At 38.2% G+C, this 20,539-nt stretch overlaps 2 protein-coding genes across 2 annotated transcripts in view; one reads left to right on the top strand and one right to left on the bottom strand.

Moving 5' to 3' along the window:
* The first annotated feature begins 5,814 nt into the window (after window positions 1-5,814).
* vsig8a (V-set and immunoglobulin domain containing 8a) overlaps window positions 5,815-20,539 on the top strand; it is a 92,555-nt gene continuing 77,830 nt past the window's right edge. Inside the window, exon 1 of the mRNA XM_026174318.2 lies at window positions 5,815-5,992. Coding sequence (XP_026030103.2) covers window positions 5,836-5,992 — 157 coding nt within the window. The 5' untranslated portion in view covers window positions 5,815-5,835. The remainder of the gene's footprint in view (window positions 5,993-20,539) is intronic.
* The window catches only part of LOC113025979 (putative flavin-containing monoamine oxidase A), a 58,602-nt gene continuing 46,443 nt past the window's right edge, over window positions 8,381-20,539 (bottom strand). The window contains exons 11-12 of the mRNA XM_026174310.2: window positions 19,176-19,276; window positions 8,381-9,909 (exon numbers count right to left, since the gene is read on the bottom strand). Of these exons, the coding sequence (XP_026030095.2) occupies window positions 9,564-9,909; window positions 19,176-19,276 (447 nt within the window). The 3' untranslated portion in view covers window positions 8,381-9,563. The remainder of the gene's footprint in view (window positions 9,910-19,175; window positions 19,277-20,539) is intronic.

Raw genomic sequence — 20,539 nt, 5'->3', positions numbered from 1 at the left:
TGGAGTCTGACTGTTTGAGGCTGTCGACAGGTGTCTTTTATACAGATGATGAGTTCAAACAGGTGCCATTCATACAGGTAACGAGTGGGGGACAGAAAAGCTTCTTCCAGAAGACGTTACAGGTCTGTGAGAGCCAGAGATTTTCCTTGTTTGAGGTGACCAAATACTTATTTTCCACCCTAATTTACGAATAAATTCTTTACAAATCCTACCATGTGAATTCATGGATTTTTTTTTCACATTCTGTCTCTCACAGTTGAAGTGTACCTCTGGTGCAAATTACTGACCTCTGTCATCATTTTAGGTGGGGGAACTTGCACAATCAGTGGCTGACTAAATACTTTTTTGCCCCACTGTAAGTCAGTACCCCAATCAGTCACATCGGTTAACTCCCACAAACAAAACTGTATATACAATCTACTGTATATTACACTCAAGTGACTGCAGTAATAATGGGCAACACAGTGGTTAATTGTTAGAACAACCATATGTAATCAGTCTCAAGGAAAGCTAAGCAAAAAAGCTTTGATTAGCAGTTAGTATGCCCCAGATAACTAGCTGTTATGCACTTTCACATAAATAAGAGGATTGTTCATCACAATGATCAACTTCTCAATTTTGATGCGGAATAAACTAGATGTTTGAATGCCCTTGAATGAATAGCAGCAGAGTTGGGAAGTAATAAAGTATAAATACTAAATCGCTATACTTAAGTAGAATTTTAAAGTATCTGTTTTTTACTTCTTAATTTCAATCCCTACGAACACAAAACTGTTCCTGTGTGTTTGTAGAGGTGGGAATCACCATACATCCCACGATACGATATTATCACAATACTTAACGCACGATACGATATTATTGCAATTTTTTAAAAATATTTTGCGATATTCAGATTCTGTACATAAAGGTAAACTTTATCAATATTCATTTTATCTAACATCAAAGTCTCACACTCAGTCTTTCTCTCATTTCAGTCAGTTTTATTGTTGACAAACTGAACGGTTTGTATTACAGTCTAGTCCAACTTAACTGAATGCAACCATCTGGTACAATTATAGCTATTCTGAACTATGCAGTTTATGAAAAATATGAAGCCCCTTCAGCAACTGAAGAATTTGAAAGTAAATTAAAACAAAATATAATTTTACATTAAATAAAAAAGTTTTAAACTTAAAATAAAACATGTTTATTGCTGCCAAAAAAAAGTTAAACACATTTGGACAGTGTCAGGATTCTTGCTCAGAAAAAGGATCGACATGCTCTGACTTCCAGTCCACAAAAACTTTTTTTGTAACAAAATATCAATTTCTGCTGTCCCTGTATCGACACATTATTAGCAAATAAAATATCACGATACTACACAGTATCGATTTTTCCCCCACCCCTAGTAGTTTGCCACACAATGTCTGCTAGCTAAAGGTATAACTGCTTAATTTCCCAGGGAGACAAAAAAAAGAAAAAGAATTAACTTCACTCACAAATGAAAGAAGATGTAAGAAAGAAAGGACAGGAGAATAAGAAGAGAATTTTTTGTCAAAGGTAGGTGCTCAGTGACATTCATTAAATTTGAAAATTAAATCTTACATTTAATGTTCTAATTCATTCTAGGGGTTTGGAGATCAGCCTTGATAGCTCATGAAATATCTGGTTATGTCTTATTGAATTCAGTTCAAATCACAAAAAGCAATGTATCTCAGCAGGCAATGTAGGGAAGAGTGAACAGACCTTTGTTTTTGTTTTTTTACTTTTAAATCTTTTGATTGGTTTGTTTCTGCCTGTGTTCTAAATAATACATGTTCATGGCGTGCAAATTCATTAGAATTTAACTTAAAGTTTGTATTCTGTTATATTAATATTGGTTTTATTATCATGTTAATATGAAAGATGAGGATTTAGTTAAATTTGTAAAAAATAAAAATTTTAAATTAAATTAAAATTTAAAACTAAATTATAAATAGGTGCCAGAACAGCTACTTTTTACTTTTATGGATTGAATCAATTTCACAGCCTTCTTTACTTACTACTTATTAGTTGATACTTTACTTAAAATTTAGTTCATTCATCTCAAGGCATATTGTAAGGTAAAGACACTATAGTAATGTAAAGAAAACCCCAATAATGAGACAATGATTATGAGCAAGCACTTGGCAACAGTGGTTAGGAAAAACTCCCTTTTAACAGGAAGGAACCTCTGGCACCACATGGGGGTGGGGCAGACATCTGCCATAATTAAATTGGGTTGAGGGCAAAAGAAGAGAGCAGAGGAGACAAAAATCCAAAATCCTGTATACATAGAGGGTGAAAAGAGGTAAGTATCACAGAAATTTTCAGTTTAACAGGGAACCAATGAACAGTATGGGAGAAATGTCTCTTTCTCCCTGCAGCATTTGGGATCAGTTGAAGTATTTGTTGAACTTTTAGAGCAACCTGACAGTAATAAATACAGTAGTCCAGCCTAGAAGTATTAAATGCATAAACGAATTTTTCAGTATCACTCTGATTAAGAATTTTTTTCTAATTATAGAAATATTGCGCAAATGCAAGAAAGCAGTCCTACATATTTGTTTATCAAGCACACTGAGACACATATTATGGTAAAAAAAAAAAAAAAAAGCATTAAATATCTCTCATAGTGTCATGGGAGGCCAAGGTAAAGCTATCCAGTGTAAGTATCTGGTATGTTTCTAAGAATTTTAGGGAAGCATTAGGGCCTTGATGTCTTTAAGATATTCCTCTAGTACTTAGAGCCCCGAGAGCAGCCATTTGGCTGTAGGGACTTAGTTTCATTTGGCTGTAGTGCTTAGAACATGCATACAGCATGTTCTAAGCACAAAAATCAAAACAAATGTCATCCATAGTCTTCACTTATGTTGTTTCTGTATTTTGATGAATTCTGAATCCTGACTGAGACTCTTCAAATAAACCAACCCTCTGCACCTAATCATTTGGCCTTTTTAGAACTAGTTTTCAAGGATTTTAGACATAAAAGGAAGATGGGAATAGGGATTGACCTATAATTACCTGTAACAGCTGAGATTGATCATATTTAAGATAAAAGTATTAATTAATGGTATGAATTCTTTGACCAGTATTGTAGGAATGGGGTCTAATAGACCCCATGGTTTGGAGTATTTAGATCAGATTGGCTGGAACCTCCACTGGTACTTAAATAATTAAGCTAGTCACCATAAGCAGCACAAGCAAACTCCGGAGATAGATCTGTTATTCACTTTGGTAATCCATGACCCTTAACCTTAAATAACTGCAACCTGAAGAACTGTTTTAAACAAAGACAAAAGGCCAATATGATAATTCAGTTTGTAGGACATATTCTTAACAAAAAAAGAAGTAAAATGATTACAAAAAAACATACAAACGGGGGGGAGATGTATCACTACTTTGTATAAGTTCACACTTGAAGACTCAACTGAAGATTACAGTAACAGAAAAAAAAAATCCAATGGTGACATCTAGCACATTTTTAAAGCCAACAGAGATTTTTGTTTTAATTCTCACATTCAATACCTGATATTATGTCCCACCACTGTGCAATGTCACCCAGGGGATTTATACAATTGATTATCTGCTAAAGTGTGCAGGTTTAAGAGAGCTGGGTATTTTCCACATAGCAATGATGTTCCCAAACACACTGGGATCAATGAGATGTATCTCCTGAGGGAAAGATATTAAGCATAAATGCAGCCAAAGATCGAATCCTATGAATGAGAGAGAGCATAATTGTGGAGCTGCTCCTACTTCCTATTTTATGAGTTAGGCTAAAAGAATTTCATGTATTTGAGATGAAAAAATGGACTGAGTGGATACTATGAAGAGACAGCCTCGGTCAGTCTTTGACACACCAGACTAAAGAGTATTAGAAATAAGAACCAAGACAAAACCACACTACTGTGCAAACCTTTGAGCTACCACACCAATCATTTCTTCATATTTCGCTGACACATGAGCAAACGTACATGGAAATAAAGCATATGTCAAAACAGAGCTTGTGCAACTCTAAAAACATTGAAAGCCCATGTTCTATATGCCTTCCTTTATTCGTCTCTGTTAGAGAAGAGCATTGTTAGAATTTTTCTAAATAGTCTTCAGGAACAAATACTCTGAGTTTCTTAAAAGACAACGTTCTTCTCTCGCTGTTGTCTGCTCTTGGTTCTGTTCAGTGTCAAGATGAACAAAGATTGCTTCAAGAATGTTAAGGCATGAGCTCTGCGGAGCCCAATTCATAGTTTTCCATTATGTTTTTTTTTTTTTTTCATGGATAGCGTAATGCCTTTTTGCTTTTTTGAATGACAAATGAAATGGGCTCAGCAAAACGTGCTTTTCTTCTTCTTTTTTTTTTTTTTTTTGCTTTAACTAGTTTAAAATGCTTGTTAAAAAAAAGCCAAATGACTATAACAAATAAATATCCCCTCAAAAACTGTAACTATCTACTTTACCATTTAATTTGGCATTCTGTCTTTTTCTTTAGGGTTGTAGGGACCCTATCTCACACACTTAGATAAGTGGTAATCTGTTTTTCACAAGCCACACATGAATGCAAATGAATATGTTGCTGTTATATGTTTTTGCCTCACATTATTTTCACACATTTCTCAAAGCAGCTTGAGACCACTCCCTACTGAATCACCCACCAACATATATAATAAAGTAAAGAATATTATTTATAGGTACCCTTACATCATGTCAATATGGTCCAAAATCTCGATTTTCAACACATTACTTAATCTAATCTGAGAAGAATTAACAAAAGGGCTCCAACTTGGTTCTAGCAAAGTGTCCAATACCTAACAAAGTGATAAGTGCGTATATTAATTTAACTTGCTATCACCTTACTAACGATAGTTTTAAAGTATCAAGTTGTGGTGAAACCTACATTTTACATCGTTTTGAAACATTTCTCATCATTTGTAAATTATTACAAAATCTCTCTTGTAGCTGAAAAGTACACACTTACACACAATAATGTACACACTTTCTTCTTTTTTTTCAGAAAGTGTGTGTACATTATTGTCAATAAAGTACAATAATGTACACACACTTTCTGAAAAGGTGCTAATTGGTATTGAACTTGATGTACCTTCTTAAGTTGTTGTTTATATTTGCAAAACAGAAGGAAACTGAAACTGAAACAGTACGACGATGACTGCTTTGTGATTTCTCTGAGTGAACAACTACAGTACGGTATCCATCCATTTTTAATTTTTTTTTACTTCTGTATATATTTATATGAGAATTAAATTAAATTGTATTGAATAAAAGGAGAAAGTAATACATCTTCATGCGTGGGACTTACATGTACCTAAGGATAGAACGTTGGATTTGTTAATGGGATTTCCCCAACAGGTGAAAATTAATGTGACAGGAAGTGAGTGGATGGGGCGCTTTAGTTTTCAAGCCGGCTGACTGAGACGACGGACTTGTAAAATTGTTTTCCTGTGACACAAAGTCTGTGCCAAATACAAAGGCATTCTCTGTAGCACATGAAGGAGGAGCTGGGACCCAGGCTGGAGCAAAAAAGGGAAAGAAAACCAACCATTTGTAATCGCGACATCTGTCAGTTCAAGCTAAAAGCTAAACAATGTTTTCTTTAGCGACAGGTGTTCCTTCACTCTCTCGTGCTGCTTTACGTCGAGCTCTGTCAACTCTCCGATGATGATGGCCTCAGTTATAATCAAGTCATTTTGAAGATTATGCCCTTGTTAAAGACAGGGGTGGGATCTGTAGATTTCATTATGAGGACAGATGGTAGCAAACGCTGTTCACCCTAATGCAGCATTCAAAGATCTCTTTCCTCGACTTCCACATAAGAAATAAGTTATGATTCAGTCTCACAGTGAACATGGTTTAATTCACAGAAGGCCAAGTTACTGCAGCTGGCCTTCGAGAGAACTTACCGCAAGTGCACTAATGAGTGGAGAGATGCTATCTTCACACGGCTTAACTGAGACTTTGTCCGCCTTCAGCTATTTCAAGGGTGAGTGAAGCTTATTTTTACCCGTTGGCATTATTGTGCTTCTGTTCTTCTGCGGCTTAATTTGTATATGGCTCACAAACACGGCGCTTTCTTGTTTAGTCCATGCTGTCACTGTCCGTGGTGCTAAATGCGCAGGCAGTGAGTGTTTTTATTTCTGTGCTTTGTCAGTATCTAATTTCCTCGTGTATTCATGAATGACAATTCATTCCGAATCCCCTTGAATGCTTGGCAGCACGGTCACTTCTTTTGGTCTAGTTGCCTGGGTTGCTGTCTATACACCCAGTTGCTATTGCAGTCTTTTTATGACTCCTAGTACAAATCTGCCTGTATATGCGACAGAAACTTTAGGTTGCTGGTTGTGTTTCAGCTGTGACTGGTTTAAGTGAAACTCGGAACAACTGTCTCTGTTGATCTTTTGCAAGCTAGCAAAGACAAATAGCAAGGGATGGCACCAGACTGCCTCTCGGTGATCAGTGGGTGTTAGGAGATACTCATCAGGGGAGAAAGTGGGACTGATAAAAATCCTGTCAATCAAATATGTGCAATCAAGTGATAACGATTAAACAACTCTGTCTTGTAAGATTCTATTGCATGATTTATGTAAACAGTTATGTATAAAATAAATAGTAAAGTAAACCGATGTGATGACAATGTTTTGAAGGCTGCTTACCAGATTTCACACATCAGTTATAGTGCTACCACATGTCAGAGAAAAAGAAAAGTATATATCCAGGTAGCTCCAGATGGAAGTTGCTGAAGAATTCAAGTTGAAGAAATGAGCACTCCTGCTAGGGCTCTTTTACCAGTCTCCATTTTTATTTATTTATTTTCTCAAGGCTCGTGAATTGATGATCCTTTGGCTGCTTTTAACATAAATGTATCTCTGACCAAATTGAGTTGGATTGTGAGCACCAGAGTTTGATGCACAAGCTGCATATATTTTGATCCTTTCTTTTTTTGAACCCTTCACCATGAGTCATTGTCAGACTCTGAGGATTGAAATGTGCAATTGGCACAGCATATTTCTTATTGCTGGTTTAAGGCGGAACATAAATATCAATGTCAAAGTCAGATGTGCTATATGCCCATCATTTTCCTCCAGACTTTTTCTCTCTTCAAAGAAAAAACAAAAACAAAGTTGGATGTTGGTATTGGGTACAAATTGGCGCTAGAAAATCATCTTGTATACATTACATTCTAAAGCGAACTGGCCTCTCACTTTGAAGTGAGTAAATTACAGCTGCTAAAGCAGCTGCATAAATGACTCATCAAGTTTTAAAAGGGCCTCAAAAATCATGATGTTTGTTGAATACGGAAAGTCTTCTCTGACAAATGGCAGTAGAGGCCACGAGGAAGTCCTTGCAAGCATTAACTCAGTGGCTCTTAATAGGATATTTGCATAACAACAATAGAAAAGACAGGATAAACATAGTTGCCGGCATTGTATCAACTAATTGCTCACGTGATGAATGCATCCTTTCTTCCAGTTTTGAATGATTGCATTAATGTTACACTTCTGTTCACAAGCCACTGCGTGTCTAAATAAATAATAATGACATCTATTTAAACTAGCTGAGTTCTGGTTTAGTCCTGTGAAAAGCGTTGTTTATGGCTACACACCCTGATTACACTGCACTGGAAAGTATGAATTTTTAAAGTTGGTGCTATTGCCCAAAGGCAAACACCATGGCAAGTGATTTGACAGGTGTTTAGAGGCTACAGTAATTACAGGAACATTACTTAGAGACTTTGCTAGAAATGTTATTTTGTTGTTTTTTTCTTTGATATTGGATTAAAAAAAACACTCCACAGTGCAAAATCTCAAGAGATAGTAAAAAATGCTGAAATTTGTTTTGGGTTTTTAGTTGATGTACCACAATATCGTGGCTTCAGTCTTCAGTCATTTTTAAAAAATACAAAGCATTTATACTTCTAATGAACTATGGCATTATTATCAGTGATGACTAGGTTTTTGCATCCATGCTTCTACACTTGTTAAACTTTAACATGGACACTGTATGCTGATGCTTGTTTTAAAAATCTGAGCCATTTTTGAGGCTCATGTTTCACTTATGTTGCACATGTTCATTCAACACAATAGTTTGGCCAACTATTTTCTACTTAGTACTCATGATATCCCAATGGGAATGGGGATGGGAATGCATTTATCATTAAAATCAAGACCTGGATTTCAACTAATGATGTAAAAAATAGCAACCGACGAGGCAAGCTGCCATTCTCCCAGATGGTACATTACTGCATGTGTGCCTTGAGCTGGCAATGGCATATATCATAATAAGGTACCTCTGAGAGCAATGAGGAGTTCTAAAATAGTACAATCCACTATACGTATTACAGACGACTCATAGAAAAATGTACATAAGCATCTTTTTGCATTTTATACTGAATTTATTCAGAACTTACTTACACGAGAACCATTGCACTGATTTCAGCTCATTTGACTCTCAACAAAAAATGGGTCAGTAATCAAATGCTACAAATAATCAAACATGTTCAGAAATGTTAGGACACTGGCCTTGATTCAGCCTGGGCTGGCTTAAGTGAAACCAGGGAGAACAAGCAGTTGATTCAGTGCAAGCTAGTGATAACAAAGACAAATGGAAAGCCATGGCGCCAACGGAGTCACAGACTACCGTACAGTGATTAGTGGGCATTTGAGATTCTCTCTAGAGGAGACATTGGAAGTGACAAAAATCCTTTCAATCGACTGTGCAATCAAGTGATAGCGATTAAATCACCTTCTCTTGGATATGTCCATTGTGTGACTGGTTCATCCATCTTGCGCTCGTTCATCTTTTGATGGTTTTGTGAGTCAAAAAACATGCTTGTGGAATAGCTTCAAACCTTTCATCCAGATGTTATGGCTTTGTGTGAGACCTCAAAAGGCATACACTGTAAAGGCTTGATTTTCTCATGACAAACTGGTTTCAACTGCAGTGCCGACCTTTTTTCCCCTCCTATTTATATAAATAGTTTCTTTTGAGTTTTCTTAGCTATTTTTCCCAAAGGCTCTACCACATATATCTGTATTCACCAGTCACTTCATTAGTTACATCTTGCAAGCAAAAGTAGAGTACATGTAAAGGTCCTGCATTCTGGTCCTAATGTCATAAGCACAACCTTATGACTTTAGGGGGGGCATTTGGTTGTTGTTGTTTTTGTAGTCACTGCTAGTGAAAATAATTTAGATTCCAGCAAAACCTGTAGCTTTTTACCCGTCAGCCATAAAAGGCTGATGGGGTTTTGCTGTCACCTTGCCCGGCTGGCAGACGGGCACTGTGGAAGCTTGTTAATGCAATAACTCGAGAAGGAGACCATTCAAATTGATACCCCAGGTGCAACTACTAAAAACCTTGAATGGAGTTCCAATTTCAGTGGTCTGACCTCAAGATCAGAGGTCTGAGGTCAAGTTTTTTGAAAATCTTGTGAAAACTTTTTGAAATTGATATCATTGGTTGCTGCCAATATATCCTTCATCTTGTTTTAAATTTATTTATTTTATTTATTGCTTTTGTTTAAATGTACTCTTGGTTTACAGGGTTTTTTGTTATCACAGCAGAAGGTTGTGCTTGATTGGTGAAAAGGCATTTGTGAAGTACTCTTTGATCTTTAATACTGTATTTTGATGCTGAGCCAGCAGAAGAACGGCTCCTATTGTCAGTGTTGCTATAACCACAGATTTGCTTGTAGGCAGGTACATGAGTTTGGATGATGGTCTTTGCTTAGAAGCACTCTTGACATTTTGAATGCGCTGCAATTCTTCCTGCTCCTCTGTGGTCAGAGTCATGTGGGACACTTCAGCCAGCACCTCCAGAGCAGCTCTCTGACCAGCTTGCACCGCTCCGTCCATGTATCCACACCACTGGGTGGCTGTCTCTGTTCCTGCCCAATGTATCCTGTAAATCAAGAAATTTAGTGATTCATATACGAATACACACAAAGTTCAGTGTTCCCTTGCCCTTGTCAATACATGATAGTAATGTATTTATGATGTCTTAAGAAATAATAATACATATGATGGTGTTGACTGATAAGATTTCCTCTCACAAACAGATACAATTTAAGATTCACCCATAAAACAAATCTCTCCTGGCTTAGATGGTCTATGTCTCTGTGCACTGAAATCTCCCACTAACAAATTAGATTAGGTCTGTTCAACGCTGTAGGGCTTGCTGCCTGGAAAAGCACAGTAACGATGTTGCTCCTCATCCACCTCTTCTGCTCCATGTAATGACAATACGGCCAAGAATGTCTTATAAATCTTACAAATTACTGCCCATGGTATCCAGCTTTATTGTCAACATCAGTCCACATCATGTGCTTCAGATCTGAACACATTGCTGTCAAAGTAAGCTTCAGCCAGACTGTGCAGACTGCAGGGCTATGTCACTGGTAAGAGTCTATCATTGTGGGTTTCTCAAAAGAAGTGCTGTGTTGTTGTTGAGCTAATGAAAGAAATCTGGAAAACAAACGCTGGTCATAGACTATAGAGATACCATGGCAATGCATGTAGCTGCTTTCATCTGGTGATCCCAAAGACACAGTAGACAAAAGCTCTGTTAAATAGGGGTGGGTTTGGATTATCGATTTATCGATTAAAATCGATTTTAGCTTGAATAAAGCAATATCGATTCATTAAGATCCTGAATTGATTTTTAAATATACATGTATTTTGTCAGAAATCCCAGAATCTCAGGTTAAACCTCACAAAACTATTTAAACAAACAGCTAGACAGCAAATGACAGAAGGTAAATGGATTGTGCAAAAACACATAAGCACAAAGCACAAATCTGACGCATCAGAATCAGTGAGACGTCGGTTTTCTCACACCGTCGCGGCTGAAAGCAGACAGCTCAAAGATTCTGATGCATCGGATCCGCGCTTTGTGTTTACGTCTTATTTTGCACTAGATTCTGAAGCTGCAGGTTTCATCACTCTCCAACCAAAATTCACTGAACCAGCAGCAAAAGAAGATCCAAACTAAGCTTCACATTTCGCTTCCCATAAACATCGTCATGAATTCCCTCCTACTTTTGCTGTTTTGCTTCCCCCACAATAAAATCACACTTTGTAGGGCTCTCTCTCCCTCTCTGTGTACTTTAAGAACAGTTTCCCATCTTAAAATCTCCATTTTCTGCATTATTCGCTTGCTTTTTACCCACTAGTCTACCGTTGGTGTACAACGCTGTCAGCCGCTGTTTTTTTTGTTTTTTGTTTTTTTTAATGACTTCTGACAAGGAAGCCTCACTTCTGCTGTTCAATACCGAAGAAATGTAAACTTTTTAAAATTATGACAAACTGCAAAATGCTTAGCTGTGTCTCTAATAAAACCTCCGTAACTTTGCTCTGCTTCACTTCAGCAGCATCAGGTAATGTTCATATGCTGATTGATGGTATTCTTCTGTTTTTGTTCTACTACAGAATATTTTTAAGGCTATCTACTATAAAAAGCCAGGCCAGGAAAATCTCCGTCATGTTTTTCTGTGTTTTATCCTCAGTTACTTTGACACAAAGGCACCTGCTGTGATTCTTACACCTCTGATGCAGTCTCACAAGTGTCAGTACTGGTAAATATAATATTTCTGACTGTCTGAGGCAAAATTTCCCCAATTTGAATCGAATCGAAATCGTGGATCGAATCGAATCGGGACCTTGTGAATCGGAATCGAACTGATTCTAGAAATCAGTGACGATACCCAAACCTACAGTGCATGCATTACTGTCCCTTATCATCAGCTACATTATGCAAAGAGGCCACTATCCACCCTCTGCTGTTGATACAGGTTAGCTATTTTTTTCAAAGATCCAATCAAATAGCTATAGAAGCGAGAGGTAGGATAGTATTGAAGAACTGTCTGGAAGGTCTGGAAAACCAAACATGAGCTCCTAAACAAGCATAATAACACGTAACGTTTCCTGACCTGATCCTGTAATTGAGATTCTGCAGAAACTAAACATGCAATGCAGATTGGGATGGGTGTCATGGCTTGGTGCTTTTGGATGATAGTCTATCTGTGCTTAGCCGAGTCAATTGTTTCTATTTTTTCGAGAGGTAATTTTTGTCATTTTTTTGTACACTGAACTGAATTGTGCACCTCCTTGAGAATTTATTTCAGTAAATAATTACCTCTAAAGGGTGCTTACTGCATTGGCTGATTCAAATTAGCAGTTGGAGTTGGGCCATTTTATACACACTGTTGTTTTTCACCAGAAGAGGTAGTGACAAAATGACTATTAGGGCATCTACAGTCATTTCTGTCTGCTTGGTTCTTAATTGCAACAACAATTTTTAGTCGTAATTACGATCAACAACTGCACACTGATCATTTGATACCAGTTAGGATCAGAAATATATGGGGCAATCAAACTTTCAGAATTTTGCCTCTGCATATCTTTACAGTAGATTTTAGCTCATAGAATCAAAATGTGACTGAAGTGCAGGCTTTCAGAGGGGTTTAACAAAAGCATTGCATTAGTTGTTTGGGAATTACAGCTATATAATGTCTACTACTTTTTCAGAGGTACAAAAGTAATTGGACAATGACTGTTTCGAATAACTGGGTGAAAATCCAGTAAAGTCAAAGACTGTCTAGAACCCATCGGGATCACCAAATGCTGTGTTTCCGTCCTTGTTATTCCCTGTCAGGCCTTTACTGTAGCTGTCTTTGGTTTCTGCTTGTTTGTGGGCATCTCTGACTTCAGTTTTGTCTTTGATATGTGGAAAACATGCTGTGTCAGATTGAGATCAGGTTTTTGACTTGGTTGTTGGTTGTACTATGCTTTGGGTCATTATCTGAGCACAGCGGAGAGTAGCTGTCAACACATCAAATTTCATCCTTCTACTTCTGTCAGCAGTTAAAACGTCAATAAATACTAGTGCCAGTGGCTGCCTTCCTGTTCTTGACTGTAACCAGTTTGTACCTTGTTGCAAACTCTCTGTGTTTATATTTATGAAGGTCTCTCTTGGTAATACAGGTTGACAAAGTCAAGCAAGAGTTCTCAATGTGGCTAAATTTTGTAAAGGCATTTTTACTAACCAAGGAAATTATTCTGCATTTTAGTCATCGTCGGTGAGCAAACAAAAGTAAGTTCAACACTAATTAATTATTCTTGAAATAACAAAGGACCAGGCCTTGTCGTGCTGTGAAATTCCTTTTCAGTCAATTGTATATTTTTTTAAGTGCTTTAACATGTTGGACTATTTACAAAACTGGCTCTAATTATGCAATATTTGTATTAAACTCCTTAAATTAAAAGTAAAAAAAGCTTGCACTTGAATCACGCCCTGATTGAGTTAAAATCCACTGTGGAGTTGTACAGAGGCAAAACTATAAAAACTGTGTCATTGTCCAAATATTTATGGACGTATCTGTAAATTATCCACCTGTTTGCGGATATATAGGTAGCAACTGGACATATCCCTTAACCTCATTGCCTCCCTGTGTCTGTTGACTATGTATTTTTTGCCAGCAGTCTCTTTGATGTTTGCGTTTGCACACCTTACGCAGATGATGGTTAATTTGATTTTTTTTTTAACACAACGCTCAGTCTTACTGGAATCTAACACCAATAAAATGTAGGATCATTTTTGCTTTCACTGGACAAATCCCCTTTTGAGGATGGCATGTTTTAGAGATTTGTAGCTTTTTATTCACAGCTTTCTACACTATAGGTACTTCAACATACTATTAGATATGATGAGGGTTTTTTATGTGGATGATTTTTTTTCTTTGGGATATAATATGTTTTTGTACCACGTTTTGGTGACCTGATGGAGTCACTCACAGCCTCTCCAGGTTAAAGAGAGACAATCTTCCGGGTGGTTCAAGTGCCCTACAGCAAGTAAGAGTGCCAGTCCATTATGTAGTAACTGTTGTCCTATTGTTTTATATTATCTATGAAAAAAAAAAAACTATTTGCCTCCTCAGTGGGAGTGAATCTGAATGACCTGCGGTCAGAGGTGGGTTATCTAAGGTTTCATATGGCAACCATGCATTTAATTTGGTACATATGATTGGTTCTTTTGTTCTCATACAATTTTTTTTTCTTTGTTTGTGGCTACCCACAAAAAGGGAAAAACCATATGCCACAATAAGACGTATAAACCAATCACGTTGGTTAAAAATGATGCCAGTCTAACTCAGTTTTGATACTTAGAAGCTATTGCTTACACCACCACAATGATTGTGTGCAGTTACATGTTTTAGGCCATCAATTGCATTTTAATACTGAATTAAATTAAATAAATAAATTTATCGAGTTATGTATGTATTAACTTACTAAGGGGCATGCAGTTTTTTCCCTTGGATAATGAAACAGAAAACTTGCATTTACCTGAGTTACCTTTATCTAATATTAAAATCTGTTTGATCTAAAGCTTGTAAATGTGACAAATATGCAAAAAAAATAAAAATAAAATAGGAATAATGATACAGGAGCATGGTGGTTACCTCCTTGCATGTGATAACTGTGTTAGAGGAAATCAAGCCAGTTGAAGTTATGAGTTTAATGTGTGTGAATAATGGGTGTGCTGATTTAAACCCCCCCCCCCCCCCCCCCCCCCCCCCCCGGCTTTTTAAAATTTGTTCATTTGCACTGGGTTCCACATTATTGGCCTTTGCACACACTTTATGAACCGCTGATCTAGACTACTTTAATTATGTTTGTCCAGTTCAACATAACCTCATCTAACTGGTTTTAAGGTTCTTCTGAAACTACAGCAGCCACCAATTTTCACTGATCAATGCAACTGAGAAGGGCTTCACCTCAGCTGACCTACTGGCAAATATGCTTGATGAATTTCTGTTGTCTGAGCAATAGTGTTTGATGTCTTTGCAACAAACAGTCTTTACTCTCTATTCACACTATGGCTATTTGTGGATTTCATGGGCTATGTCGATGAAATCCACAAATAGATGTGAACACTGAATTGAACAACTAAAATACCATTCAGCAAAGGTGCTAAAAGAATAGAGCGTAATCAGGAGTAAACAGAGGGTCAATGTGTGGCAAAGCTGCAGTGTGAATGTACACTCAACAAAAATATAAACGCAACACCTTTGTTACTGCTCCCATTCCCCATGGGATGGACGTAGAGACCTAAAATTCATTCCAGATACACAATATAACCATCCCTCCCAAACAGTGGTCACAAATCAGTCCAAATGTGTGGTAGTGGGCACATCTGCTATATTGAGATAATCCATCCCACCTCACAGGTGTGCCACATCAGGATGCTGATCTGACATCATGAGTAGTGCACAGGTGTACCTCAGACTGCCCACAACAAAAGGCCACCCTGGAATGTGCAGTTTTGTCTCACAGCAAAATGCCACAGATGCCACAAGCAATGAGGGAGCGTGCAATTGGCATGCTGACAGCAGGAATGTCAACCAGATCTGTCGCCCGTGCATTGAATGTTCATTTCTCAACCATAAGCCGTCTCCACAGGCGTTTCAGAGAATATGGCAGCACATCCAACCGGCCTCACAACCGCAGACCTCGTGTAACCACACCAGCCCAGGACCTCCACATCCAGCAGGTTCACCTCCAAGATCGTCTGAGACCAGCCACCCAGACAGCTGCTGGAACAATTGGTTTGCACAACCAAAGAATTTCTGCAAAAACTGTCAGAAACCGTCTCAGGGATGCTCAACTGCATGCCCGTCGTCCTCATCGGGGTCTTGACCTGACTCCAGCTCGTCGCCGTAACAGACTTGTGTGGGCAAATGCTCACATTCGATGGCGTCTGGCACGTTGGAGAGGTGTGCGCTTCACAGATGAATCATGGTTCACATTGTTCAGGGCAGATGGCAGCTGAGAATGTCCCAGTTCTTGCATGGCCAGCATACTCACCGGACATGTCACCCATTGAGCATGTTCGGGATGTGCTTGACCGGCGTATACGACAGCGTGTACCAGTTCCCACGAATATCCAACAACCTCGCACAGCCATTGAAGTGGAGTGGACCAACATTCCACAGGCCACAATTGACAATCTGATAGACTCCATGCGACGATGTGTTGCACTGCATGAGGCAAATGGTGGTCACACCAGATACTGACCGGTTCTGGGTCCCCAGACCCCCAATAGCGTAAAAAACTGCACATTCCAGGGTGGCCTTTTGTTGTGGGCAGTCTGAGGTACACCTGTGCACTATTCATGATGTCAGATCAGCATCCTGATGTGGCACACCTGTGAGGTGGGATGGATTATCTCAATATGGCAGATGTGCCCACTACCACACATTTGGACTGATTTGTGACCACTGTTTGGGAGGGATGGTTATATTGTGTATCTGGAATGAATTTTAGGTCTCTACGTCCATCCCATGGGGAATGGGAGCAGTAACAAAGGTGTTGCGTTTATATTTTTGTTGAGTGTAATAAGGATTTTGACTGTTTAGTCCAGCCCAATAGGCAACTTCAACAACAGCAGAATTTCTAAGACTTTAAGACCCAAGTCTGAGATGTCAGAGAGCTTGGTAATGAGCTGGTAATGCTGAGTCTGTCTCTCACAACACGCAACTGCCTAAGCTTAGAGGTAAAGTTTAGCTTTCCAGAATGTATGTTTGGAAGTACCAGACATCACCTCAACTATAGGATAATTGACTGCAGCATATGATTACACACTTGCTTGAGGGGTACTCTGTAATGGATTTATGCAGCAGTGATTCATATCATTGAGATATAGGATACATGATAATGAAAAAGGAAAGCAATATATCCAGTAAGAATAAAAAAAAAAAAAATCAAACATGCAGAAGTGGTGGAGAGGGAAATCAATCAACTCGGCCATTACAGTGGCATGCATAGCAGGTGGCAGTAAACAGTATAATGAGCCGCAGCATTATGATGAAAAGAACGAGAGCTTGTCAAATTAAAACGTCTGCATTTTGGCCCTGATTGAACTTGATTGGTGTCTTGTTTAAATGGGTGATTAAATGATAAGAAGTAAGTGAAACCGTTCAGCTGACAGCCGTCATAACTGTAGCGCTCTTTCAAAATAAAGGAAATGTTTTGTGAGCTTAAATGTGTGTGGGATGTAAAAGTAGTGGTATAAAAGTCAGTCATATAACACAGGTGCGGCTGGATATGCACAAGTATAACATTTATACAGTCTCTAAAACTGGGAATGATGAAGTCAACTAGGATTTTAAAATTGATACCAACTAAAGCAACTAATCGTCTCAGACAAGTTTGAACCCCGGGTGACCTTGGCCTCAATGTCATGGTCAAAGTTGAAGTTTTCTAAAAATCTTGTGACCACAATAAATCGAGAACAAGGTGACGTGGGTTTTTAAATTCATCCCATACATGCAGTCGCCTGTGTGAGTTCGAAACCTTTGATCTTGAGATCAACTTTTCTGAAAACACTCCTGAGGCTGAGGGGTAGAACTGGTGGCCAGTATCTTTTTTTTTTTTTCTCAGCCATTTAAAGTGGGGGTGCCTTGCATGTTTTCAGCACTCCTACTGTGCAGTGTTTCCTAGTCATATATCAGTGTTCCTTGATTATGGCAAAATCAAGATTCAGAAATTCAGAAGGATAAGTTTTGCTTAAAGAATGTATTTGTTTTCAAAGAAAATGTAATTTATTGTAAACCATGTAAATACATAAAGAATCAGTAATGAAGTGGTTCCCCTGAAGGTTTGCTTGTGGAAAATCTGTCATGACTTAATTTTCCTTTGCATTATTTTAGCTTGAGCTAACCACCTGTAAACAGTAAGAAAGTTCAGGCCTTAACTACTGGAACAGGGACTCATACTGGTATTTTAGAATGAGGCTGCTGCTGTTAAGACAGACTTAGATGGGACTCACAGACTAATCATGAACTGACTGAATAGATGCAGACTTTAACATAGATCCGATGGAGAGTGATAGCTCTGTAAGTTGTTAGAATTCAGTGATACAATGATGCAAGCCCCGGGAATTATATTAAACATATAATCAAATTAGTGTAAACCAAGCAAGCTACTTTTAGTTGCTCCTTTTTCACAAAGGGGCACAACAGTGCTTGTTTTGGATTTGACATATTATCCTCCCTTGGTAAAAAACAGAGATCTTTTGTTTAAACTACGTATTTATATTTATACTAAAGAATTAATCTTTCTTTAAACAAAATGCTAACTTGGTGTAAAACCTACTGAGGTCAGTTTATTCATATGTCTTGGTTTTTCCTCACACCTCACATACCCTGTTCTCTGCTCTCAAACATCCTCCATGCTGTCTATTCAAGCGTATTATTAACCTAGAATAATTAGTCAGTGTGTGAAGTGTAAAAATCACATTGTCAGTATAAAGATACAGACCATGTCAAATCCCATAATGGGACACTAGCTAAATTTTTTGCACTGGTAAATACATTACCTTGGAAGCACCAGCAGCATTTTTGTCCACCAGTCTTGGGTTTGTCTTCATTACATGTGCTAGATTTGTGTCAAGGTTACAGTATGCCCTTGAGAATCAATTTCCTATATGGGGTAGGGATGTGGCTGAGAGCTACCATCACCTTTCTGCTGTTTCAGTCACGTTATGTAATGAGCTTCCTCTGCTCCCCACGGACTTGATGTCATTATGGAAATGCATTACCTGGATCCCCCCCCCCCATCTCTCTCGCTCTCTCTCGCGCTCTTTCGCTCTCGCGCTCTCTCGCTCTCGCGCTCTCTCGCTCTCTCGCTCTCTCTCTTGCTCTCTCTCGTTTTTCAGCTTTGTGCATCTCTGAAGAGGCCATTAGAAATGGATTATAGGGCATTTTCCCATGAGAACACCCCTCCTGATGACCTCTTGCCATTTCTTTAGAACTGGACTACTATGCTATGTATCATTAAAGATGTAATCACTCCCACGACTCATGTCAATGATCTGTACGCACTGGGTGCTAGTGAGTAATACCTAGTTGGCAGGGAGAATAGACCTATTTTTTGTTGTATAAAAATAGTATAAACATTCAGCAAATATTCTCAGTATCTCTCATCCTGTCACCTTCTGTACTATGTTAACATTTACAACTGTGAATTCTATAACTCCACACGTTTAGCCATTGAAAACATTAATATTAATCTTGTGTGGATACAAATACAGATGGACGATGAGTTATTTTAATGTAAGGGAGAATAAGTATTGTAATTCACTGGTATATATGCCATTAGTAAGGTGTTTACCTGCCAAAAGGCTTCCTCAGGCTAGGGTGGTAATATGTTAGCAAACCTGGTGCCATGACATTAACTGGACAGCCACCACTGTAGTCCTCCTTGGCCCAATCCTGTAGGAGAAAATGGATTTAATTATATTTTTCAGTATTGTTTCACATCACATGACTTGATTTCATAGTAGTCATAATATTTTTGACAATTTATGAGGACGTAACCATGGACCATGGAAAACACCATGGACTACTCCTTGACATTCCTGTATAGTATGCTAAATAAGCTGTTATTAGTTTAATGTTTGCAGGCTGCCTAAATCCGTAAAACTCGTATTACAATCATTCAATATTAAACATTTTAGTGTGAAAACTTAAATATATAATGATTCTCAGGCGGGGACCAAAAAGACATAATAACAGTTTTGATTATACAGAATTTGACTCTTTTTAAGCCCCAGTGAGGCCTAAAGTACAAAATGTAGCATCTAATTTTCCTTTGGAAAATGTTAACTATATTGAATTATTTGTTGAGGAAAATGTGTAATACTAATTAATACCAGTGATGGGAATAACGGCATTACAAGTAACGGCGTTACTTTTTTCAGTAACGAGTAATCTAACTAATTACTATTCCTATCGTTACAACGCCGTTACCGTTACTAACAAGAAAATGCGGTCTGTTACTACTTTTCAACAAACAGACGGTTGAAGTTGTGTTCAGCTTACCGCATCTTATATCAGTTGTACGGAAGTAGCTGTAAGTAATCTGGATGCTACAGCTTTAAGCAGCTGCGCGCTCCCGCAGACGATAATCACGATCACTTTCTAGCACAACACCTGGAGCTAAGGGGGCAAAACAATTGCATGAGTGCTGCTGTTTGACTGAGGAAGAATAAAGTAGTCGTGGTAAGCCAATCACATGACCACATGACAAAGCAACAAGGTGAGTCATGATAAACAATATATACACGTGTTTTTTCCTCAATAGTTTCGTCACGTTTACTGTCTAAGGACAGCGCTAGCAAGCACTCTCTGCTTATGAGCAAACAACAACAAAAAACAGAAAGTTTTAGGAGTGACGGAGAGAGAGAGAAAGAAAGACAGCAGAAAAAGAGAGAGAGCGAGTTTTGTGGTGTGAGAGATTTGTGAAGTTTAGCGTGTTTGGAGTGTGTAGTTAATGTGTTGTCTTGTGTAGTTAGTGTGTAGTGTTGTGTAGTTAATGTGTTGTCTTGTGTAGTTAGTGTGTAGTGTTGTGTAGTTAATGTGTTGTCTTGTGTAGTTAGTGTGTAGTGTTGTGTAGTTAATGTGTTGTCTTGTGTAGTTAGTGTGTAGTGTTGTGGATAGTTTTGTGCTGTTTGTCAGAACAATGAGGCGACTGCT

This window comes from Astatotilapia calliptera, chromosome 7 (genome assembly GCF_964374335.1).
Source record: "Astatotilapia calliptera chromosome 7, fAstCal68.1, whole genome shotgun sequence".
NCBI lineage: Eukaryota > Metazoa > Chordata > Actinopteri > Cichliformes > Cichlidae > Astatotilapia > Astatotilapia calliptera.
This window is presented reverse-complemented; position numbering and strand designations above follow the sequence as displayed.